Below are 22,812 nucleotides of genomic sequence, written 5' to 3'. Positions count from 1 at the left end.
TCATGGTTTAATTTATATGAAACATAGACCATATCCAGATCATCGTACATTAATGGAACAATATAAAAAAATTGTTTATAAAATTGATGGATTAGATTTTACTTTACAAGAAGTTCTTTGTGGAATGTTAAGAGCACCATTTGGAAAAGATGATTCATTAGGACCAAATATTTCATACCCTTCAACAAGTCCTAAAGGAAAATTTGTTTGTAAAGAAAAAGATAATTTCCTTTGTTTCTTAATAAGTTTTGGAATGACATCATCACCTCCTATTTGGTTATATGAAACAAGTGAATTTATTGATCAAAAAAGAAAAGCAATTAATCAATTTATTGGAACTCAGTGTGCTGCTTTAGGTAATTCAAAAACAATATTTGTTCCACAAACCATGAAAATGTTTGTTAAAGATTTCAAAAATGAAAAGAACTTTTTTAAGGAATTATTAAAGATTTATAATATCACTGAAAATGGTTGGAATTTAAAATGGCAAAATGTTGAACGTGAATGTGGTATTTGGTTAGATCATTTAAATAGTGAAGGTATTACAGTTACTCACAGAGACGTACCATATCTTGCACAATATTCCATGTTTCATCTTGCTTCTCCAAAGATTTTGGTACCTGCTAATTAATTGTTAAACAAAACACAAATTTAATCTTTTTTTTTGAAAAAAAGATAAATAAATAACTAATTTTCAATTCAGTATAGATGTTGAAGAAAAAACTCACAGAAGAGTTGAATAAAATAAGGAAAATGAAATTAAAGCAAAGTACCATACAATTTACTACTCAAAGAAACAAAGAAGAAAACCAAACAACCATAACAGTAGATAGTCATGAAGAAAATCAAACAAAGTCAGTAAATAAAATACAAAAACCACAAATATATTTTAGTTCTGTTAATGACGACAAAACCATTTTACAATGTGAAGCTGGAAAAAATATAAATATTTATGTAAGAGATTATGTAGGAGAAACAAACCAAAAAATTATGTCATTAAAAAGAGGTTTTTATAAAATATCATATGGAACTGAACAAGATGTGTTAGTATTTGAACCAAAATTTAGACATGGACCAGCAATAGATATTCAATTAAAACCAATTAAACGAATTGGAAGTCAAATAAATCTTCTTATAACATTTAATAATTATTGTTCAGAGAAAAATGATACTATTGTTATTTTTAATCAACAAAAAGCAGTAATTACAACACATAGAATCCCCCAAGAACATGTTAAACAATTTGTTATGAACATTAATTTATGTAACTTTAATTATGAATATGAATTAAGACTTATTCAAGGAGTCGAAGAAGGATGGCTTAGAGGATTCATTGATTATGAGTCATTAGTTTATTCTTGCTCACAAATCTTTTTTATTGATGAAAAAAATTTTAAAGAAATGGATTTTGAAAAATTTAATTAAATGCTTCTTTCAAATTATTGAGTTTAATAGAATTAATAAAATTATAGTCTTGAAGAATAGAAAGTTTATAAGTATTATGTATTTTTGTATACATCATTTTCCTATTATTTGTTAATATTTATAACTTTTTTAAATAAATATAATGAAATTTATCAAACGTTAAATAATAATCTAATAAAAGTATTGGATTGTTATTAAATATTACTTTTACTTTATTTAAATAATTTTCTTTAAGAGATGAATTTATTTGAATATTTTTTAAATCTAAAGGAGAAGAAGAAATAATTAAATTGTAATGATAATAAGGAATATGATAACTTTCTTGATTTAATGAGACTTTATAATTAATTAAGTCTGTAATAAGTCTATTTCTAAAAGAACCTTTTGTAGCTATACAACAACCATCTTTAGAAATAATATTTGGTTTTTTATATTGGTTAATATGAGTGTATTTAAAACATTGATTCTTTGAATCTTGTTTATGGTAAAATTGACTAATATTTTTATTAATAAAATTTATTAATTGGTTTTGATATTGATAAGGACATAATACTCCAATACAACAATTGTTTGAATAATAGTATTTATTATACATCCTTTGTAATTCTAAAATTTGTATTTGTTTTTGAGAATATTCACTACCAATAATCTCATGCCCAAATGGTGTATTATTTCCAAATAATAGTTCATGTTTTTTTTGAAATAGTTGTTGAGTTTTATCCATTTTGACATATTGTCTTTCAGAATTTATTATAGTGTTTTCTTTTATTATTTGTTTGTTATTAAATGATGGTTGAAATAATAATGACATTATTGTAGTTATATCTCTTTTCCAGTATAATGGATTTGTGATACATTGAAATTTAGTAATTTCTCTAGAAGTTATAGCAGAAATATTTAATAATTGTTTATTATTCATTTTTCTTAATTCTTCACTATTAAATTGGTTATTTCCACGAAGAATAATATGTTCAAGAAAATGAGCTGCACCATAAATATTATCATGAACACTACCAACTCCAAAAACAGTTGACACAACAATACTATTATTATTACTTGGTGTATTAATCAAAAGTCCATTAAATCCTTTATTAAATTGAACATATTGAAGAGAATGTAAAGGAATCATAATAATTGAATAAATAAACTTAACTATTAAGTTTTATTAGAATAAAAATTATTTTTAATAAATATACTGTTAATTATAGAAAATTAAACCAATAAAAATCTACTTATGAAAATAAAGAAACAAACTCAAATCCATTGCAATTATTTAGTTTGTTTTCCCTTGTATTGCTTAGCTGGGTTCTTCTTAGCACAAACTTTACCGAAGTGTTTGAGTGCTTCTCTAACATTTCTCTTTCCTCTAATGAGGACAGTCTTTCTTCCAGTTGGTGCTTTAAGTGCAAGTTCATCAAATCTTAAACACTTTCCACCAGCTTTAGTGATGGCTGCTTCTGCTGTTTTAGTGAATTTAAGAGCACAAACATTCATTTTTGGAACTGGATATCTACTGTCATAAGTGACTGTATTGACACAGACTGCAGTTTCTTCTGGGTGTTTCTTCATAAGGCATGCTAATTTGCTAGTAGAAACGATTGGTCTATTAACACGGCTTAAGCAAAGTCTGTGTAAGATTGTTTTAGCAAATTTAGATTGTGTTCTTCTGGCAAGGAAACCATAAAGGCGAACAAGAAGTTTCATATAAGCGTTGTTTCCACGAGCGGTCTTTGAAACATGTTTACGAACATGATGTCTGTCTAAATCGATGGCCATCGCTTTGTTCTGCACATTTCATAGATCTTCAGGGTTTTTTCATAGTTGACTAGTATTTTTATAGTTAGATAATTAATAAAATATAATTTTATAATTCAGTAATTTTGAGATAAAGAAAGGTTCAATCAAATAATTTTAGTATAACTCTTTAATAGTATTAATTTTATTAAAAGAAGATAAAAAGTAAAAACAATATGATTTAATATCTGACAAGATTTGACAACTCTACTTGAATCCTTTCTGCCCACTTATCAAATCTGATTTTTTCTTCATTTAATATCGTTAAAAGATCTCCTGGATTTATGTCAACAGTTTCATATCTAATATTGGCCATTTTTAATGCTGTAACTATTCCATTAATCATTAATTTTTTTTCACTTATGGTAAGTTCTATTTCTTTTTCTTTTGCTAGGTCATCTTCTTTTTTTTGAACCTTATTTTCTGTGTTACAAGAAGAAATATCATTAGAACTCCATGAAGAAATAGACTTTTTTTGATTCTTTTTAATGAAACTTTCTAATATTTGAAGTTTTGTTTTTTTTTCTGATAAGATTTCTTGAAGCTTTAATCCTGATTGGTTTTTTAGTGAACTAGATTTAGTTTGGTTTGGCTCACAGTAAGTATTTAATGAAGTTGAAATTTCATTGATTTGTCTTTCTAGTGAACTTTTTAAGGAATAAAATAAAAAGTCTTGAATAGCATCATACCTAATAATATTTTCATCATCCAATAACTTTTCACTTGAGAAAGAGTGGTTAGTATCCATCGCAGAGTTAATTAAAAAAGTAACTGATTCATTAGATGAAAGATTAGAAGAAGAAGAGTGGATTGTTTTGTTTTTTAAATCATTATTTTCTCGTTTTAAAAGTTCTATTTGAAGCCTAAGATTTTCTAGATTCTCATTTGAACGAAGTGTTGTTAATTCTTGAAGTAAAGTATCTCGTTCTTTTGTTAGTTGTTCATTTAAAGTTTCTAATCTACAAATTCTATTTATTAATGAATCAGTATCCATTGTTAAAGAATTAAAATTTAAGATTCAGAGTTAAAGATTATTATATCAATTTAATTTATAGTTCTTTTTTTTTATATTTTTTAAATTAGTTTAGACCTTTTTTTTAAATAAATATTCTTACATTTCCTTTTCAAAAAAAGTATGGTATAAAATAAAAAATAATAGGGTCTTTCTTATGAAGTGTTTAAGTTATTGTTATTTGATACAATGAAACATTTTTTTTCTTTAAAACAAAATCATTTTTAAATTGTTCTAGTAATTATCAACTAAATTAAATTTTTTTAAGAATTATTTGTTATAAATAAAATTTTATTTCTTATTTATTTTTATTTAAACTATTTTTATCTTTTTTTACTTAAATAAGTAAAAAATGTTATTAATCGACAAAAAATTTAATTATTAGGTAAATTTTTTAATGATTGGAATAATGACGACAACAACTATAACTGCAATAATGATAGCAGCAATAACACCTATAATAATCCATAATTTCCATTTTCTCCAACACATTGCCTTTTTCATTTGATGAGATTGTTTTTTGAAAGTATTTGCTTTTTCCACCATTGCATCAGTTTTTTCTTCCAAGTCTTCTGCTTGTTCAAGATTGCGTGTCATTTTATCAATATTCTATCACATTTAATTTAACTCTTTATTCTTTTATTCCTTTAAAAAAAGAAACAAACATCAGCCATAATGTCTTGAGTTTCTTTGACATCTCTGTAAATATCTCGAATCTTTTCATTCTCAGGTTCTTGTTCAATTAATGCTTTCTTTTGTTCTTTCTTTTGCTTAACAACTTCAGATGCTCTTGGTTTTTTAGCATTTGAAAACTTTGGTTTTCCACTAGCAATGAGTCAAGTGTAAGAGAAGAATAAATTAATTTTAGAAAATAAATACTAAGTAACTAAACGAACCTCATCTTCCTTAATTTGTTTGTAGTTCATTTTTTTTTAATTCTTCCAACTTCACCAAACAAATACATTTCCATCAGTTCCTTCTTTTTTTTTTTCTTGTTTTTTATTTTTCTGTAATACATAACAAAAATATTTTTTTAATTATGAAGATATAACATTTTATAAATATCACTTTTAGAACAAAAAAATAATTTATGTTATTGTGAAAAATACATTAATCTTCATCTGTAAATGTACTCGAACCCTATGCAGCATCCTCAACGTTTTAACAAATATGAACAATCAAGCCCATATTATGAGAAATATTACAAGGCCCAGGGAATCATTAATCCAGAAGAAGAAGAACAATTTATGAAAGTAATGAAAACTCCTCTTCCTACTTCTTTTCGTTTAACCAAATCAAGTGAAACATTCCCTAAGGTGAATGAAGTTATTAATAAAATTATTTCTGAAATACCAGATGAGTATAGACCACATACTTTTGGGTGGTGTCCAAATACTTATCAATTAGAAGTCGAAAGAAAACAAATTAGAAAATGTGAACAGTACAATGCCCTTCATAAATTTATGATTCTTATGAATGAGTCAGGAGAAATTAGTAGGCAAGAAGTTGTTAGTATGTTACCTGCTATATTACTTGATGTTCATGAAGGAAGTTCAGTACTTGATATATGTGCTGCTCCAGGTTCTAAAACTTCACAGTTAGTTGAAATGGTTGGTCCAACAGGATGTGTTGTTGCCAATGATGCAGATAAACAAAGAAGTTATTTATTAACTCATCAAACTAAAAGGCTATCAGCACCACATATTGTTATTACTAATTATCGCGCTCAAGAATTATCATTTAATGGATTTCAATTTGATAGAATGCTGTGTGATGTTCCTTGTACTGGAGATGGTACTATCAGAAAGAATGTAGATGCAAGAACAAAATGGCATGTTATGAATGCATACACTCTCCATAGAGAACAATTAGATATTATGAAACACGTTCTTTGTCATGTAAAAGTTGGAGGAAAATTTGTATATTCAACATGTAGTCTTAATCCAATAGAGGATGAGGCAGTAGTAGCAGAACTTTTGAGAACATATGGTGATTCTATTGAACTCATTGATGCCCGTCCACTCCTTCCAACACTTAAATTTAGTGAAGGAGTATCAGAGTGGAAGGTGTTTGATAAACATTTTACTGTAATGAAAGATAAAAATGATAACATTCCTATTACTGCCTTCCCTCCAAAGCCAGAAGAAGCAGCTAAATTCCATTTGGAATATACTTTACGTATTCTTCCTCATCAACAAAACACTGGAGGATTCTTTACTGCTGTTTTTATTAAAAAAGGAGAGACCCTAGCACCTCCTCCTAAACAAAAAAAAGAAAAAAAATATATCGGAGAAAATGGTGAAGAAGTTATTGAAAAACATCCAACAAAAAGAAGAAGAGGAATGGCTCCATTAGATGAACAAGAGTTAAAACCTCTTCTTTCTACACCAGAAGGAGAAAAGTTATTTGAATCTATTAAGAAGTTTTATACCCTCTCTGATTCTTTCCCTAAAGATCAGTTATATGTTGTTGGAGAAGATTGTCTTACAATCCATTACTTATCTAAAACAAGTACTCTTTTAGCTCATGACATTAAAGTTATTAGTGGAGGTGTTAAAATGTTTAAAAGACATAAAAGTGAATTAGTTGGAGCATATAGAATAGTTAGTGAAGGTGTTGTTACATTAGGAGAATATATTGGACAAGACCGTTGTATCGAAGTTGGACATGAAATGTTTATGAAACTTCTTGGGGAAGATGTACTTTTAAGTGAATTTAAAAAAGAGTTTAAAGGAAATGGATGTTATTTAGTGAAAGTAGTTGATGGTATTTTGAAAGGTAATTGTTATTGTGGATGGGTTGGTCGAGTTTATCTTTCTATGTTAATTAACAAACAAGACTTAGATGCATTAAGATTTTTATTTAACATAAGTGCACCTGAGAAGAAATTACATCGAGAGATAGATGATTGTTTAGATGATGATCAAAAATTAAAAAAAGAAGAAAATAAAGAAAATTGATTGATTTTTAATTTCTTTTTTTTGAATCAAAGCAAAGGAATGCTTCTATTAATTTTTTTCTTTGTTTAATCGAATAAGATGTAATATTATTAATTTGTATATGTTTGATCTTGAATTTATTAACTTTTCACTCTAATCTATATCACTAAATTTAGACATAAATCCAGACTTATTGAAACGAACTAAAGGAAATAATATAACTGAAAGATTTGCATCTGACAATTACTATTATTATGTTAATCATTCTCTTATTTACATTATTTACTCTAATTATTGCTACTCCTATATCATGTGACTCTTATCAATCTCAAAGTGGTTCTGATTCTAACTCACAAACAGATATTGAATTAATTATGAGCTTTGGATGCTATTTTATTGTAACTCAACAAACTACATTCAAATCTATTAGTGGAGAAGGAACAGTTGTTATCAGTGGAGCTGTAGAAGTTACTGTAAATGACTATAAAGGAGGAATTATTCAATTAAATAATGAAAATGCGAAAGTTAATATCGTTAAAACTACAGATTCACTCACAAGTGATAACTCTAAGAGTCAAAAGAAAATAGTTGGAAAAGGAACTACTGTTATTAAACCACAAAGTAAAGATGTTACCATTAAATTAGATATGGTAGGAAGTAGTTCTTTAGTTGTAGAATCTATACAACAATACTTTAAATTAGTTATTGGCACACTTTATTTAAACAATAATATTGATGTTGGAAAGTATTGTGAACTTTCTGTTTCACAATTAACATCTACTATTACTAATAAAGAATGTTCTATAAAGACAACAGGAAAAAAGATGGTTATAACAGAGATTGATGCTGATCTTTATAGATTAGTTGAACCAACACAAGTTATTATTTCAACAACACCAATAAATGAAACATATTCCAATATAGTTAAATGTAAGTTAGATGGAACATTTATAACAGAAAGTGATCTTGTTTGTCCATGCCAAAATCTTAATGGCTATGAATGTGAATTAGAATTTACAGGATCAACTACAAACCCAATAATATTTCCTGATGGAGATATTACTTTACATAAGTTGATTCTTCCTAGTGGAGCTACTATTTCAGGAAAAGGTAGTTTAAGTGTTATGAATCTAGAGATTAAAGGAGATATTACTATTAATGGATTTTCAAGAGTTGATATTAAATCTCAAACAGGAGAATTTAAGATAATAATTTCTACTAAAGGAAAAATAAAAGGAACAGAAACTAAGAATCTTGTATTTAGTCCAAGTTCATCTTCAGTAATAATAGAATATTATGGAACTAGTATTGAGACATTAATAATTGATAAAGATGGTACATTTATCAACAATGGAAATAATATTAAAACAGTTACATTAAATAATGGTGGTAAATATACAGTACCAGAAGGAATTACTGTTAATAGTTCCACTATTAAAGTATGTCCAACATGTGTTGTTAATATTAATGGAGAATATACAGAAAGTCTTAAAATTGAATCTACTGGTACAGGAGATAACACAAATAATGAATATAATGTTAAATTTGGAATATTTAAAGACTTTGTAGAAGAAGTAGTAAAAAGTGAAGGTTCAAATAAAATCACATTCCATCCAAGTGGAAAGAAAGTAATTTTTAAAGAAAAAGATTATACAAATACAAATGAATTAATTGATGGATGTGATTATACTAAGAAATTCTATAAAACAAATACTAAGAATAAATGTGCAACAATGAAAGTTGAAGGATTTGAACCAATTGAAATTTCACTAACAAATGATGGAACTGAAGCAGATAAGTTTATAATTGAAAATGGACTTAGTGTTAATACAAGTAAAGTTATATTTAAGACATGTGGTACAATCAAATCACTTAAATTTTTATTATATGATATCACACTTAGTAAACAAAGTTCACAAACAAATTGCGAACTTACAGTAACAGAAGGACTTAAATCAGAATCTAAAGAAATAGAAAATTATAATTCAGAACTTAAATTAACACTTGAGAATATTCAAGTTAAAGAAACTGATATTAGTGTACCAAAATTAGTTTTAAAGTCAACAACAATAATTGCCAACAAAGATATTAAAATTCCAACACTTTCTATGGATGGAAAATCTAAAATTAATCTTGAACAATATGGGTTAATTGTTGATGAAGTTTCATTTGAATTCTCTGGGATAACTGAAACCAATAAACCAGATGCAATGATTATTTCAACTAAAGACAAAGGATTTAGAGTTCAAAAATTAATGAGAGTTTCATCAATACCAAATCCAGAAGTCAAAAATATTTATATTACAAAACAAGATGATAAAATAACATATTCAGGAGATGTACCAAAACAATTTTATTTAGCATGTTATGGAAGAGCACTTATCTATAATATAGATACAAAATATAAATGTGATGAAGTATTTAAAATACCAAAGAAATGTACATTCAAAACAGAAAATTCAAATATTGATTTCAATTCAGAAAGTTCATATAATGAAGCATTATGTCCATGTCATTATTCAGATCCTAAAGGAGAACAAGATTTAATTGGAACATGTAGAATAATATTTGAAGAAAATAGAAAAAGAGAAGATAAAATAATTATTACATCAAACACTGATATTAATGTTAATGAAATTAGTATTAATAGTCCTAATGAAGTAATAATACAAACACCAGATAAAAAAATTATTTCAAAAGTATATGTATTAGGAAAAAGATTAATTCTTGAAGGATCAAACATTAAACTATCTGAAATAGAAGGAACAATGGAATCTAGTTCTACTTCAATACCAGAACTTGAATTAAAAGGAAAAAGTACAATTTCAAAGATTACAGGAAATATGAATATTATAATTAATAAAGAAGCAATAATTGAAAAAGAACATACAACAGGTAATTATTATACAGGACTTGATATTAAAGGAACATTAAATATTAGAACTGGTAATAAGTTTGAAACAACAAATATTAAAGTATATAAAACTAAGATAATAAAAAGTAAAGTGATTATAGATAATACATCTACACTTGATCTTAAGAATATTGAAATTGTAATGGATTTAGTTAATGAAGAATCTATATTTATAGGGGATGTAGCATCAAGAATAAGTGGTGTTAGTACTAGTAATATGGTAATAAAAGGAACATCATCAAATATTTGTCAAGCAATAGGAAGTTTTAGTAATTCAGATAATTCAAGAAATAATTTCATAAAAAGTGGAATGTCTGATCTTGGATGTTCATCAAAACTATGGATTGTTTGTTCAAAGAAAACATTATCTTACAAATGTCCAGGAAATACACAATGTACATTCAAAAGTTCAACAACAGAACTAAATGGTTCAGATAAAACTAGTTATATTGATCAAGAAAATTGTCCATGTTCTGAAGCAGGATCAGAAATATTTACCACAGGATGTGAAACAATTATTCCATCAAATGTATCAGGAATAATCAAAGGTATGAAAGGATCTATTGAAACACTAACTGTAGATACTGATCGAATAGAAATTGAAACATTAAATTCATTGAGTATTTCAACAATGAGAATAAGAGGGATTAATAAATTTAAAGGAAATAATAATATTAAAATAGATGTTATTGATATTTTCACATCACTTCCTACAAGAATAACATTTGATAATCCAGTAAGTATTTCAGCAACTAAAGTGAGTGGATCAAGTGTCTTTTTCTTCTTTAACAATGAAGTAAGTATTATACTTGGAACAACAAAAGAAAAATCAATTAAAGCAGGAGCATCAATTTCATTGAGTAGTACTCTTAGTAAAGATCAAAATATAGAATTAACAACAATGGAAGAAATGAAAGAAGCAGATTTATTCATAAGTAGTAATAAAGAAATTAAATTAGGAGGAAGTTTATATTCTAAAACACTAACAATTACAAATACTAAAGAAATAATAAATGAAGAAGCTATGTTTATAATACCTTCAGGAAAAGAATTTAATACAAAAAATTTAAAAGTAGTTTCTAGTTATATAAAGAATTATAAAATAGTTGAAACATCAGATATTAATTATGTTAATATTGAAGAATATTCAGATGGTGTTTATATTGATAATTATAAGAGCTATGTAACATATGGAACAAAAGGTAAAAGAAGTACAGATATTATATGTTCAATGAAAAAAGAAGGAATAAATTCAGGAATTATTCCATTTGATGATAAAGACAAAAGTACAAGTTGGGATAGAGCAGGATGTTCATGTGATGGAGATTCATGTCAAGTTAATATGATAAGTGATAGTGATTATCGTATGATAGGAATTAATTATGAATTTGTTAAGAATATTTTAATAAGAAATGGTGATAATTTAAAAACATATACTAGTATATTAGAAGGAGATAAAATTCAAGGAGAAAATATTGAAATTGATACAGGAAATATAGAATTTAAAGTAGGAGAAATTAAAATAAATAAATTAATTATTAAGAATGAATCTAATATTTCATTTATTGGAATAAATAATACTAGTACAATTGAAAATATTATTTTAATTAAACCAGGAACTACTTCTATTTTAATTAAAGATGGAATTAATCCATTAACACTAAAAATTAACAATGATAATAATACAATTAATTCTATCACATTACAAAATACTAATAAAGTAGTAATATCAAACACACAATCTACAATTAATTTAGGAAATGTTATTATTGAGAATAGTCAATTATATCTTGATAGTGGAATCTATGAACTCAATGAAAAAACAATTAATTTCCTTGTTAAATCAAATGATTTTATGTTAGTTATGGGACCAAGTACACAAATTAATAGTAACACTCTTGAAGTAAAAACATTGAATTTCAATATTAAAATTGAAAAAGAATTAGAAGGTCCAATATACTTATTAAGAACATCTTATCAAAACTTTATTAGTAGATTTGGAGTTAAATTTACAATCACATCCAATAATAATCATCTTAAAGGACAAGCATTGAATTCAATAGATTCAAAATATGAACTAACACAAGTCTGTCGTATTTATGTTGCATTAGTACCAAAAGGATACACAATAACTGAATGTCCAAAAGATCCATGTGGAACAAATGAAGCAGGTGTTTTTTCACAAGTAACCAATGGAGAAGTACCAAAATGGGCTATTGCAGTTATAGTAGTTGTTGGACTTATTATCATTATCGCTTTAATACTCTTGGTCGCTTTTATTCTTTATGCCAAGTTGGTCTTATTAAAGAACAGAAAGAATAATAAAGTTTTTGATGATACTGAGAATATATTCTGTGCCTCTGAAGTTAATGACTCTGATGACATTGAAAAGAAAGAAGAAGTTCAGGACGATAACGGAGAAAATTCAATATCAAGTGAAAGTGGGTCTGGAAGTGGTTCAGCTAATGACAGTGGATCTGGTTCTGTGAGTAGTTCTTATTCAGCTAGTGGAAGTGGTTCAGACAATGGAAGTGGTAGTGGTTCAGGTTCTGCAAGCGAGTAGTAAATAACAATTATTCTTTTTAAATTTCAATAATTTTTAATTGAAAAAAATTAATTAACTGAATAAAGTGAGAAATAATCCATATAAGGCTCTACACATATCTTAGTCATTGGATTAAAATTAAATTCAATAACACCATTAAAACAAATTTTTAGAAAACTGTAGTCTATGTATTCATTAGTAACTTGAAGATAAGAGTCTTGTTTATTTGGAACAGTTGTTAGCCCATATTCATATGGAACATTTATTATCCCATATTCATATGGAACTGGTGAAATAATCTTAAAGAGAGATTTAGTAGTATTGTTGAAGAATATACCAAACATATTTCCACAAGTCATTTGAACAATCATTAAAGTGAAACTATTTCTATAAAATTCCTTTAGTCTCACCAAATCTATTTGTCTACTTTCAGTACTAAAAGTAATATAATGAGTCAATCTATTTGATTTTAGGTATCTAAGAAGAGAATCAAATTGTAACTCAACATAACAAGGTATATAACAAGGTATCCTGTGTTGTTGTGTGTATTGTGTAATGTATTTTTGTTGTATTGTTTCTTGACAAGACTCAGCTGATCTTGTATCACAGGTATTATATAAAGAGAAACCATTGGTGTTGTAGTTATTTCTAAATGAATAATCACGTTTAACTGAAGAAATCTCTTGAAGTATTTGGCAACAAATTTTTCTATTCTTCTTTATTTCAGCATTTATACGATCAAAATCATTGTGGTATTGGTTATAGGTTTCTGTCAAACTTTTTTGTTTCTCAAGTTCATTGAGATAAATTTCATTTTTTTCAGCAATAGAATGTTCAATAGATTTTATTGATTCAAATAATGAAACTAAGTCTGATCTCAAATCAGTTGACATCGATTAATGGATTATGAGTTATGGAAATAAATGTCATTAAGCTTTTTTCTTTTAAAGTTGTTCTAAATATATTTAAGAATTATTGACAAACAAGAATGTCAATATTTAGTAACTTTTGTTATAGATAATTTAGTTTTACATCTCATAATAATGAAGCTTGTTAATGGGAAATTGTTATTTCCTTGAAAAAAATTAATTGAAACTATTTAATCAACAACAAATAATAAAATATAATTGATATACTCAAAGTAATTTTTTATTAGACTAACTCACTTAAGTTAATTTATAGTAAATAAATAAACCAATTTCAATTGAATATAAAATAAGAGAAGATAGTTTTAATACTCAATAACAACTTGAAAAACTAAGTATTTTATTAATTATGAGAAGAAGTCAACCATCAAAAAATTTAGTTCATCAAAGAGAAATTGAAATATATCAACATTGTTTGTTTAAATATGACTGTGAAGAAGAAATTGTTGAACAACAAGAAACTACTTCTATTCTAACGGATATTGACCAAACTGGTGTAGAAGACGCTATTGTTTTATTAAATGAAACAATGGAAATATTTGAATCTTTACATGAACAATTTTATAATGACTCATATTCACTAACAACACCACCTGTAGTATTATTGAGTCAATTATTATCATATCAAGTTCCATCATTAATTGATGAGTTAGTTTGTTATATTTTATTTTTCAAAACAATTGAAATAGAACAAATGTAAATAAGATAGAATGAACTTAAAAAAACTAAATTAAATGAATGTATAATAATGGATAATGGTGTAGATATAATTGGATATGTTGATAAAGAAGAATATATTGGATATTTATTAATGAATTATAAAGGAGATATTATTAAAAAACTAATAGAATATATCAAAAGTTCTTCTGGAAATGCAATTATATCTTCTTCTTTTTTTAAAGAAAAAGAAGTATTAACATTAATTAGACAAGGATTAATTACAGAACAAAGAAAAGAAAATGTTATTGAACATAAATTATTATATCCTAATCAATTTGTTTTTGCTGAAAATTTAAATAAATGGAGAAAAAAGATAATTACTACAATCACTTCATCACCATTTCATATTATTCAAAAAAAAGTTTGTATTATAATGTAATACATTTGATTATATTTATATTAATAAATAGAAATTAGAAGAACGTTATGATATGATGTGTTTTAGTTTAGAATATCTTTTAACTGATCTTATTGCTAATTCTGTAGTTCGACTGTTTGGGAGTTATTTTCTTCTTTTATTAAATAAAATAAAACCAAAAGAATTAATAGAAATAGAGTTATTAAAGATACTTTAGAATATATTGAACTAGTGAAATAATAAATAAACTTTATGTGTTAACTTTGTATTAAACTTTGGTTATTTTTTAAAAAAAGAATAGAACATTCTTTCTTTTTAAGAAAATAAAAATAAAACAACAAAAAGAGAAACTAAACAATTCCTCTTTTTGTTGAAAATTTTTTCGAGAATTAATTAAAACTAAAAATTTCAATGTATTCAAGATTTTTTCAACAACTTGATTCACTTGTTCAACATGAATTAGAAATTGATTATAGATCAATGGTATTTGTTTTTACTGTTGATCCCATAACTCATCAAGCTCAATTTTTATCTTCATCAAAATTTACTATTTTATTAAATAGAGAATTATTAAATAATTTAGTTATTATGGCAACAGCTCAAACTGATGAACCATCAAATCATAGAGATGCTATAGCATGTTATAAAAAAGGCACTTTCCCTCTTGAAACATATAACAACACTTTTACTGATAGAAAAATGGAAATGGAACAACCTCATTACGCTCAAGTTCATTACCAATCATCTACTCAACGTCCTTTACCTCCAACACCTACTCCTCAACAACTTCATCAAAGAATTCAAGAACAAATAGAAGAAAAAATGCAAATGAGTACTTATTCTCCTGAAAATACTTCTCCAAGAATTGCTGTATGTCATGAAGTGTCTCCAACTTTAGGTAATGTTGAAGAACTTTCTAAAGAAAGAATTCAATCTCTCCCAACTCCAATAAAAACAAATCAACGTCTTGGTGAGCCAAAAAGAAAAAGGAGTTCTACTCCAATAAGAATATGTTCATATCAGTCTGTTAAATCAACAATTGATGACTCAACTAAATTAAAAATTATTTCTGCAATATCTCCTGAAACAATGCATAAATAAGGTTGTATTATTTAACTCTTTTAATCATTTAAAATTCTTTTGTTTAATTAATTTCTTTAAAAAAAAAAAATTATAATATCTCTAAAATGATGATAATTAAAGAAAGTCGGTCAATATTCATAATGAATCTTTAAGAAAATAGGTGATGATATTGCTGGAGAATTGATTATTAACTCTTCTCCTTCCTTAACTCCAAGTTGAGGTAATTCTAATCCTAAATTTTTTTCTGTTTGTTCTTTTAATGGTCCTCGAGAAACAAAAATAATTTGTCCACTTTCTAATCCTATACTTGGGTTAGAAACTTGTAACTCAGGATCATCACTTATTTCATCAACAAGTTGTTGTAGTGTGAAAGTTGCTGGAATACTTTTGCTCATTGTTTGCATATCACAAACTAAACATCCTTTCTTCTTCTCCAAAGATTCAACAGAAGTGTTAATTCCATCTTTTCCATAATAAACTAAATAATTGTCAAGATTATTTGCACACCCAGTGGCATATTTAAATGCTTCATTTGCTGTTTGTGCGGCAATAAGTGAATTTGTAGAAGCAATAGCTGGCATAATATTTTTAATAACTCCTAATGTTAAACGATATGTAACTCCAGAAATGTTCTTTTCTTCTGCACGTTGTAAAGCGTGTTCATAAACCCATTGTACATGAGCTGGATTATCAGCATCAACTTTAGTTCCATGTGGAAATTCTGTATTAATTGTTGGATTTTCCCATGCTATTTGAGAAGCCCAAGCAATACAATGTTCTGGAAGTCTTGGTTGTGAAGCAATAGTACACATAGGGAATGTTTTCTGTGGTGGGAAGAGAGAGATAATACAATCTAAACATGGACCAACTTTAGGAACAATAACCATAACGTGTCCTTGGAACCCTTCTGTTCCACCATCAATCAATGGAATAATAGTGTTTGGGTTAATTTCCCCATTCTTTGTTTCTACTAATGAACATAATGTAGAGCTAGTCCATCTTCGTGCCCCTAAATTATCTAATCCACTAATCACTAATTTGAAGGATTTGTAAAATGACAATGGTTGATCTTCTAATCTCCCAACAACATGGGTAATCTTACAACCAGGTACTTTTTTCATTACAAACTCAGCTGCAACTTCAGATTTTGGTCTTCCAACATCTTTTTTTCTAAACAAGAATTGTCTATTTAAATTAGAATATTCAATTGTATCCATGTCTATAATTGTAAGGTTTTGAAATCCAACCATTGCTAATGCTTTTAATACTTCACATCCTAATCCTCCAGCACCAACAACAAGTATTTTAAAATCATGATAATTAACATTTCCTTCTTCTTCTGCGGTTCCTCCTGTTCTTTTTAAAAAGCTTTCAATTTGATGATATGATCTTGTCATTTGTTTTTCTATCTTAAAATATAAATATTTTTTTTAAGTTCTTTTTAACTTTTCATTATATTGAGGTTTATCTAAAACCTCAATATAATGAAAATAATGTAATATAAAACAAAATATGAAAATGACGTTGATAATTTTTTCAAAGTTGGTAAAAATAGAGAAATCTTTGAAAAAAGTAAAACCAAAAATGAAGTTTTCAGAAAAGCTATTTAAATAATAAGAAATATTAATCGAAACGAAAAGAATTTCTTTATGAAAGGTAATGAAAACTAAACAAAAATTAGAAAAGAAGATACGATTTTATGTTAGTTCTATTGGATGAGATGAAGATCTTTTTGATTTAAAAGATGAAGAAAACGTTTAGGGTATTTAAATAGAACTATTATTTATAATAAGTAGATAGAACAATATGCAAGAAATCATTGATCAATTTGCTATTGATAAAGAAAAATTAGAAATTATTGTTCAAAGAATGAGTGAAGAATTAACTAATGGACTTCAAGATAAACCAAGTACTCTTAAAATGCTTCCATCTTATGCCCCTATTCCTACTGGTAAAGAAGTTGGTACTTTTATGGGTATTGATGTTGGTGGAACTAATCTCAGAGTTTTATTATTAGAAATTCCTGAACCTGGTGTTCGTGGAGAACTTAAATCAGTTGAATGTATTATGCCAAAAACATCAACAACCATAGACCAATTCTTTGGATTTATTGCCCAAAAGATTAAAGAGTTTGTTGAAAATAACAATTTAAAAGAAAAAGAAATTAAAGCTGGATTGACATTTTCTTTTGCTGTTGAACAAATTGCTATAGATAAAGGAATTCAACAATCCTGGTCAAAAGGATGGGACATTAAAGAATCCATTGGTAAAGATATTGTTGAAATTTTCCATAACCAACTTGCAAAAGTTAATGTTAAAAATATTAGGATAGTCGCATTTATCAATGACACTGTAGGAACATTTGCTAATCTTGCATATGATGATGCATCATGTGGTATGGGACTTATTTTTGGTACAGGAACTAATGGATGTTATATTGAGAAAACATCTAACTTTGCATCTTCTAAATTAAAATCAGTATGTAAGGAAGATTATATGATTGTTAACACAGAATGGGGAGCATTAGATATTCCAGAACTTGGATATAACAGATTTGATAAGATGATTGATGATGTTAGTGTCAACAAAGGAGAACACTATTTTGAAAAGATGATTTCAGGTATTTACATGGGATGGTTAGCAAGATTAGCTATTAGAGAATTAATTGAGAAAAAGGTTATTTTTGAACGATATGCTAATGCTGATGTTTTTTCTAATTCACCAGATGATACTGACTGTGATCACTCAAAGAAATATACTTCAAGACATACTGGTATTGTTGAAGATACTACTCCTGAATTGATTCTTGTTGATGAAATGCTTAAATCACTTGGAGTTAATGACTCTACTTTAGAAGAAAGAAAGATCCTTAAGAATATAACTGAAGCAGTTGTTAAAAGAGCTGCCTATCTTGCAGCAGCAGCAACTGTATGTTTATATCGTAAAATGGTTCCATATATGAAAGAAAGAACTACTGCTGGAGTTGATGGTTCAGTCTTTGAGAAATCCGTTCCATTTAAGAAATTCTATCTTGAAGCACTTGACCTTTTACAACCTGTTGAAAAGGTTACTTGTCAGTTATCTAAAGATGGATCTGGACTTGGTGCTGTCATTGTTGCTGCTGCTGTTGCATGCAAACAATAAATTTAAATAAACACATTTAAAAATATAGTTAGATATTTTTTTTAACTGATAAAAAAGAATAACTACAGCCCTTTTGGAATAAATAGTGTTTTTGGTATTCCTTTTATGTGTGGGAGTTATTTTGATAGATATAGAATTAATTTAGAAAACCCTTTCAGATGCTTTTTTCTTTTAAAGGAAGTTATTCCAAGAGAACCTGACTGAATTTTAGAAGAAACTTACATTGACTTTTCTACTTTCAAATAAAAACATTTTTTTCCTTTCACATTTAAGAAAAATCTGAGACATTGATATCGTAATTATTTGTTAAACAAAGTAAGTTATGTCAGTTCATAATTATTTTTGAGGTGTAGGTAATTTAGTCTCATAAATACTTTCTCTGGTTTTTATCATTATCATTTTTATTAATTATTCATCTTAAACATGTCAACAAAATTAGTCCTCCATTTTTATAGAAACAAAAAGTCGTTTTAATTGTTATATACACTTGTAGTTAAAACCACTCTTAAGAAAAGAAATAATGGCTAGCCTTATTTTATTAATAAAAAATATAACAACACTTTATCTTTATTCTATAAACCTAGTGTTTATCCATCTATATGATAATTGGATTTGTTATTTGAAACCAACTGCTGGACCATTATTTATTATATAAACTGGATTTGTTATTAACCATTAATTTATTTTAAAACTTAACATTTCTTTTGTTTAAAACAAAGCATCTATTAAATCATATTGTAGTTATTGTTGAATATGTTATTTGTTGAATGTAAAGAAAAGGAATAAAAAATAAACATTCAAGAGGTAAGGAGAATGAATGAAATAGTAATAAAATGGTAAAAGAAATACAATGAAAAGTGAATAAAAAGAAAGAGATAAGAAATGATAAGAAATGAGTAAATGTCATGAAAATAAAGATAAAACAAATCAGAAATAGAATAATAACAAAGAATGAAATGAAATGAAGAAATAAGAAAATAAGTAAAGATGAAATATAGAAGAAAAGTATCTTCAATCTAAAATAAAATGAAAAGAAAGAAAATTAAGAATCAATTAAAAACAAAATAAAAGAAACAGATAATAAGAAATAAAATAAATATAATAATAAAAATAAAGAAATGTTATTTAAAACAATAAAATGAAATGATGTTTATTTAAATAAATAAAAATAAAATAACATTTATTAAAATAATAAATAAAGTGATGTTATAAATTTGTATTTAAGTATTTAATCTTCTTATTTTGATCTTATATTCTTAAATTAAAATAGAAGAAGTATGAGTGACCAATTAATTAAAGAAATAGTAGAAATAATTCAAAATATTCAACCAAGAATTGATGATATTAATAAACAATATCAATATTATTTAAGAAGTATTAAAAATGAAGTGTTTGAAATACAACCAGATGAAACATATTCAGAATTTATTAAAAGAGGAGAAGGAATAATTGGTAAGATTGATGAAATAGAAAGAAGAAGAAAACTAATAATAAAAAAAAGCCAAGAAACAAATAAATTAATAGAAATAATAAAGAATCAAATGAAGAAAATAATAGAAGAATGTAATAAAGATGAAGAAACACTAAGTAAAACAAAGAATAAACTAATAGACAAAATCATTTTAACTGAAGAAATGATCAAGAAAGATAAAATATTCAGAAAACCAAAAGAAAAAGATAAAATCACAGAATCATTTAACAAAAAGAAAGAAGAATGGAAAATACATTATAGTGATTATTTTGAGAGGAAGAAGAGAAAAGAAGAAGAAAAAGAAAAAGAGAGAAAAAAACAAGAAGAAGAAGGTAGATTACAAATAATGAGAGGAATATCAATACCAAAACACCAAATTAAACAACTAGAAGAATGGACATCAAGAAGAATATTCAATATACTATTTGATTCAGAGATTGACGATTGGGGTGTTTATACATCAGTATTTGGAGAAAGAATAATAAATAAAGAACATATAATAATTATTATTGAAGATTCAGATGGAAATAAATTTGGAGGATATATTAATGAGAAAATTGATAAAGTAAATAAAGATATAAATGATCCAAAATCATTTTTATTTTCATTAGAAACAAAAGGAAGAATACAAGGAATGATGAAATTTGATATTAAAGATCCTCAATATGCATTTTATTTATTTGATCAATCAAATGATTGTTTGTTTACATTTGGATGTGGAAATAGATGTAGAAATGATATTCGTGTTTATAAAGAAAATAATAAAACAGAATCATATTGTAAACAACATTCATATGAATATAAAGGAATATTAAGTGCACTTTGTGGAAAACAATATCCAGAATATTTCACACCACAACGAATTATTGTAATTGAAATGAAATGATTTTTATTCATTATTATTTATTTGAAATATAAAAACTAAAAAAGAATATAAAATAAAATCAATAAATAAATATGAACATTTCATCTATCAATAAATGAAATGATGAATATAAAAATGTTCATATTTTATTCTTGTTTTATTTTATTTTATTTGAAAGGGATTCGAAGGTAGCACGTCAGAGACACCACACAGAACCCTAAAATATTTCCATCCTTCGATTCCCACCAGTTATGGACTGGTTATGGCGTTGCGTTTGGTTAGAAAAACATCTTACCCGGTACTGCAAGAATAGCAGTGTTTATTATGTACAATGACAGAATATCATTGACAATAAACGAATGGGTATTTATAAAGATGTTATTATTACTTGTTATGATACAAGTATAATTGATAATATAAGAAAGATTATCAAAGGAAAAGGGTCAAGTGGTTGAGGCTAAAAGAATATTAGCCCATAGCAATACAGTTGTAATTATATATTCTCCTTAAAATAAGAAAATAAAGAAGAAGAAATTTAAACGCATCAAAATTAAAAAGAAATTAAATAATGAATATTTAAATAAGGGATGTTTAAAATACTCTATTCCATATCAAAAATGAGAAAAGAAAATTCTCACCGTTCAACAACTAAAAGCAAAGAATAAGCTAATAGTTGAAGAACAAATACATTTAAGCGAAGGGACGGGATTAGTTAATCTCCCCTGAGCAAGGAACAATAGAAGGTATTTCTATTAATACTTAATTATCTACTTTTTATTTTTATTTTATCTGAAATAATCATATTCATTATGTTAATTTAATAAATAATAAAAAGAATAAGAATAAAAGATAAATAAAAATATAATAAAATATTTATTTTATTCTTTTTTATTTATTTTTTATTTTATTTATATTATTTTATATTTATTTATTTTATTCTTCTTCTTTTATCTTTATATCTATTATATATTTCTTATTTTATTATTTATGTTATATTCTTATATCATTTTATTCTTATTTTGTATTTATTCATTATTATTCATTTCATATTAACATTGATAAATAACAATACAACATATAATAAATAAATGATATAAGATAAACAACAATAAATAATAATAATAATAATAATAACAATAATAAAATACAAACAAACAATATAAACAAATATAAAATAATAAAATATCATCTAATAAATAATAAATAATAAGAATAAAAATATCTTATTTTATTATTAATTCTTCTTTATATTCTCATATTTTATTATTTTATATATAATTTATGAATATTAATACAAGAAATCAAATATGAAATAATGTTATAATATAAAGAAATCATGATGATATTGAATGAATAAATAAATAAATAATATTAAAAATATTTGAAATTATAATAAAAGATCAAATATATATGTAATAAATAAAAAGAATAAAATTAATATATTATTTGTTATGATTATTGAAATAAATAACAATATTAATCGAGTATATTTGATGAAAATAAATATGAATAAAGAAATAAATAAATATGAATAAAGAAATAAAGAATAAAGAAAATAAGAGATGATAAAATGAATTAATAATCTCTATAAAATGATATTAAATAAAGAAATCATT

At 25.6% G+C, this 22,812-nt stretch overlaps 15 protein-coding genes across 15 annotated transcripts in view, besides 24 other annotated features; 8 read left to right on the top strand and 7 right to left on the bottom strand.

The window, feature by feature from the left end:
* The window catches only part of EDI_295380 (pten, dicdi, putative), a gene marked incomplete at both ends in the record, with an annotated part of 1,683 nt that extends 1,656 nt beyond the window's left edge, over positions 1–27 (top strand). Inside the window, one exon of the mRNA XM_001733351.1 lies at positions 1–27. This exon is cut by the window's left edge and continues 1,235 nt beyond it. Coding sequence (XP_001733403.1) covers positions 1–27 — 27 coding nt within the window.
* Positions 28–52: 25 nt separating this feature from the next.
* Positions 53–631, top strand: EDI_295370 (uncharacterized protein; the record flags this gene model as incomplete). Its single annotated transcript, XM_001737901.1, has 1 exon — positions 53–631. One exon carries the CDS (start codon positions 53–55, stop codon positions 629–631), a length of 579 nt encoding a protein of 192 aa, XP_001737953.1.
* A 77-nt stretch (positions 632–708) lies between these two features.
* EDI_295360 (uncharacterized protein) lies at positions 709–1,425 on the top strand (the record flags this gene model as incomplete). Its single annotated transcript, XM_001737900.1, has 1 exon — positions 709–1,425. One exon carries the CDS (start codon positions 709–711, stop codon positions 1,423–1,425), a length of 717 nt encoding a protein of 238 aa, XP_001737952.1.
* A 102-nt stretch (positions 1,426–1,527) lies between these two features.
* Positions 1,528–1,689: a sequence feature (AT_rich).
* On the bottom strand, positions 1,544–2,554 carry EDI_295350 (metalloprotease, putative; the record flags this gene model as incomplete). Its single annotated transcript, XM_001737899.1, has 1 exon — positions 1,544–2,554. The coding sequence occupies one exon, from the start codon at positions 2,552–2,554 to the stop codon at positions 1,544–1,546; it is 1,011 nt and encodes a 336-aa protein (XP_001737951.1).
* Positions 1,921–1,950: a sequence feature (AT_rich).
* Positions 2,553–2,642: a sequence feature (AT_rich).
* Positions 2,643–2,694: 52 nt separating this feature from the next.
* EDI_295340 (60S ribosomal protein L18-B, putative) lies at positions 2,695–3,201 on the bottom strand (the record flags this gene model as incomplete). The annotated part of the gene is made up of 1 exon (XM_001737898.1): positions 2,695–3,201. One exon carries the CDS (start codon positions 3,199–3,201, stop codon positions 2,695–2,697), a length of 507 nt encoding a protein of 168 aa, XP_001737950.1.
* Positions 3,202–3,254: 53 nt separating this feature from the next.
* Positions 3,255–3,297: a sequence feature (AT_rich).
* A 103-nt stretch (positions 3,298–3,400) lies between these two features.
* Positions 3,401–4,213, bottom strand: EDI_295330 (uncharacterized protein; the record flags this gene model as incomplete). Its single annotated transcript, XM_001737897.1, has 1 exon — positions 3,401–4,213. One exon carries the CDS (start codon positions 4,211–4,213, stop codon positions 3,401–3,403), a length of 813 nt encoding a protein of 270 aa, XP_001737949.1.
* A 36-nt stretch (positions 4,214–4,249) lies between these two features.
* Positions 4,250–4,301: a sequence feature (AT_rich).
* A 179-nt stretch (positions 4,302–4,480) lies between these two features.
* Positions 4,481–4,630: a sequence feature (AT_rich).
* Positions 4,613–5,157, bottom strand: EDI_295320 (vesicle-associated membrane protein, putative; the record flags this gene model as incomplete). The annotated part of the gene is made up of 3 exons (XM_001737896.1): positions 4,613–4,840; positions 4,897–5,056; positions 5,111–5,157. The coding sequence occupies 3 exons, from the start codon at positions 5,155–5,157 to the stop codon at positions 4,613–4,615; spliced, it is 435 nt and encodes a 144-aa protein (XP_001737948.1).
* Positions 4,637–4,695: a microsatellite.
* Positions 5,158–5,252: 95 nt separating the features above from the next.
* Positions 5,253–5,296: a sequence feature (AT_rich).
* A 62-nt stretch (positions 5,297–5,358) lies between these two features.
* On the top strand, positions 5,359–7,191 carry EDI_295310 (uncharacterized protein; the record flags this gene model as incomplete). The annotated part of the gene is made up of 1 exon (XM_001737895.1): positions 5,359–7,191. One exon carries the CDS (start codon positions 5,359–5,361, stop codon positions 7,189–7,191), a length of 1,833 nt encoding a protein of 610 aa, XP_001737947.1.
* A 233-nt stretch (positions 7,192–7,424) lies between these two features.
* Positions 7,425–12,647, top strand: EDI_295300 (uncharacterized protein; the record flags this gene model as incomplete). The annotated part of the gene is made up of 1 exon (XM_001737894.1): positions 7,425–12,647. One exon carries the CDS (start codon positions 7,425–7,427, stop codon positions 12,645–12,647), a length of 5,223 nt encoding a protein of 1,740 aa, XP_001737946.1.
* Positions 10,731–10,766: a sequence feature (AT_rich).
* Positions 11,599–11,626: a sequence feature (AT_rich).
* Positions 12,648–12,705: a sequence feature (AT_rich).
* Positions 12,698–13,522, bottom strand: EDI_295290 (uncharacterized protein; the record flags this gene model as incomplete). Its single annotated transcript, XM_001737893.1, has 1 exon — positions 12,698–13,522. One exon carries the CDS (start codon positions 13,520–13,522, stop codon positions 12,698–12,700), a length of 825 nt encoding a protein of 274 aa, XP_001737945.1.
* A 382-nt stretch (positions 13,523–13,904) lies between these two features.
* EDI_295280 (uncharacterized protein) lies at positions 13,905–14,850 on the top strand (the record flags this gene model as incomplete). The annotated part of the gene is made up of 3 exons (XM_001737892.1): positions 13,905–14,207; positions 14,265–14,636; positions 14,686–14,850. 3 exons carry the CDS (start codon positions 13,905–13,907, stop codon positions 14,848–14,850), a joined length of 840 nt encoding a protein of 279 aa, XP_001737944.1.
* Positions 14,620–14,684: a sequence feature (AT_rich).
* A 194-nt stretch (positions 14,851–15,044) lies between the features above and the next one.
* EDI_295270 (uncharacterized protein) lies at positions 15,045–15,734 on the top strand (the record flags this gene model as incomplete). The annotated part of the gene is made up of 1 exon (XM_001737891.1): positions 15,045–15,734. The coding sequence occupies one exon, from the start codon at positions 15,045–15,047 to the stop codon at positions 15,732–15,734; it is 690 nt and encodes a 229-aa protein (XP_001737943.1).
* Positions 15,173–15,223: a sequence feature (AT_rich).
* An 18-nt stretch (positions 15,735–15,752) lies between the features above and the next one.
* Positions 15,753–15,813: a sequence feature (AT_rich).
* A 31-nt stretch (positions 15,814–15,844) lies between these two features.
* On the bottom strand, positions 15,845–17,113 carry EDI_295260 (NEDD8-activating enzyme E1 catalytic subunit, putative; the record flags this gene model as incomplete). Its single annotated transcript, XM_001737890.1, has 1 exon — positions 15,845–17,113. The coding sequence occupies one exon, from the start codon at positions 17,111–17,113 to the stop codon at positions 15,845–15,847; it is 1,269 nt and encodes a 422-aa protein (XP_001737942.1).
* A 13-nt stretch (positions 17,114–17,126) lies between these two features.
* Positions 17,127–17,150: a sequence feature (AT_rich).
* A 372-nt stretch (positions 17,151–17,522) lies between these two features.
* On the top strand, positions 17,523–18,860 carry EDI_295250 (glucokinase, putative; the record flags this gene model as incomplete). Its single annotated transcript, XM_001737889.1, has 1 exon — positions 17,523–18,860. The coding sequence occupies one exon, from the start codon at positions 17,523–17,525 to the stop codon at positions 18,858–18,860; it is 1,338 nt and encodes a 445-aa protein (XP_001737941.1).
* Positions 18,856–18,905: a sequence feature (AT_rich).
* Positions 18,906–19,390: 485 nt separating this feature from the next.
* Positions 19,391–19,414: a sequence feature (AT_rich).
* Positions 19,415–19,672: 258 nt separating this feature from the next.
* Positions 19,673–19,854: a microsatellite.
* A 23-nt stretch (positions 19,855–19,877) lies between these two features.
* Positions 19,878–19,970: a microsatellite.
* A 40-nt stretch (positions 19,971–20,010) lies between these two features.
* Positions 20,011–21,364: a repeat region.
* Positions 21,365–21,375: 11 nt separating this feature from the next.
* Positions 21,376–21,974: a repeat region.
* Positions 21,975–22,417: a repeat region.
* Positions 22,418–22,419: 2 nt separating this feature from the next.
* Positions 22,420–22,479: a sequence feature (AT_rich).
* A 7-nt stretch (positions 22,480–22,486) lies between these two features.
* Positions 22,487–22,774: a repeat region.
* A 33-nt stretch (positions 22,775–22,807) lies between these two features.
* EDI_295140 (fructose-bisphosphate aldolase, putative) overlaps positions 22,808–22,812 on the bottom strand; it is a gene marked incomplete at both ends in the record, with an annotated part of 675 nt that continues 670 nt past the window's right edge. The window contains one exon of the mRNA XM_001733350.1: positions 22,808–22,812. This exon is cut by the window's right edge and continues 670 nt beyond it. Coding sequence (XP_001733402.1) covers positions 22,808–22,812 — 5 coding nt within the window.

Source organism: Entamoeba dispar, genomic scaffold (assembly GCF_000209125.1).
Source record: "Entamoeba dispar SAW760 scf_1105229460941 genomic scaffold, whole genome shotgun sequence".
In the NCBI taxonomy this organism is placed as follows: domain Eukaryota; phylum Evosea; order Mastigamoebida; family Endamoebidae; genus Entamoeba; species Entamoeba dispar.
This window is presented reverse-complemented; position numbering and strand designations above follow the sequence as displayed.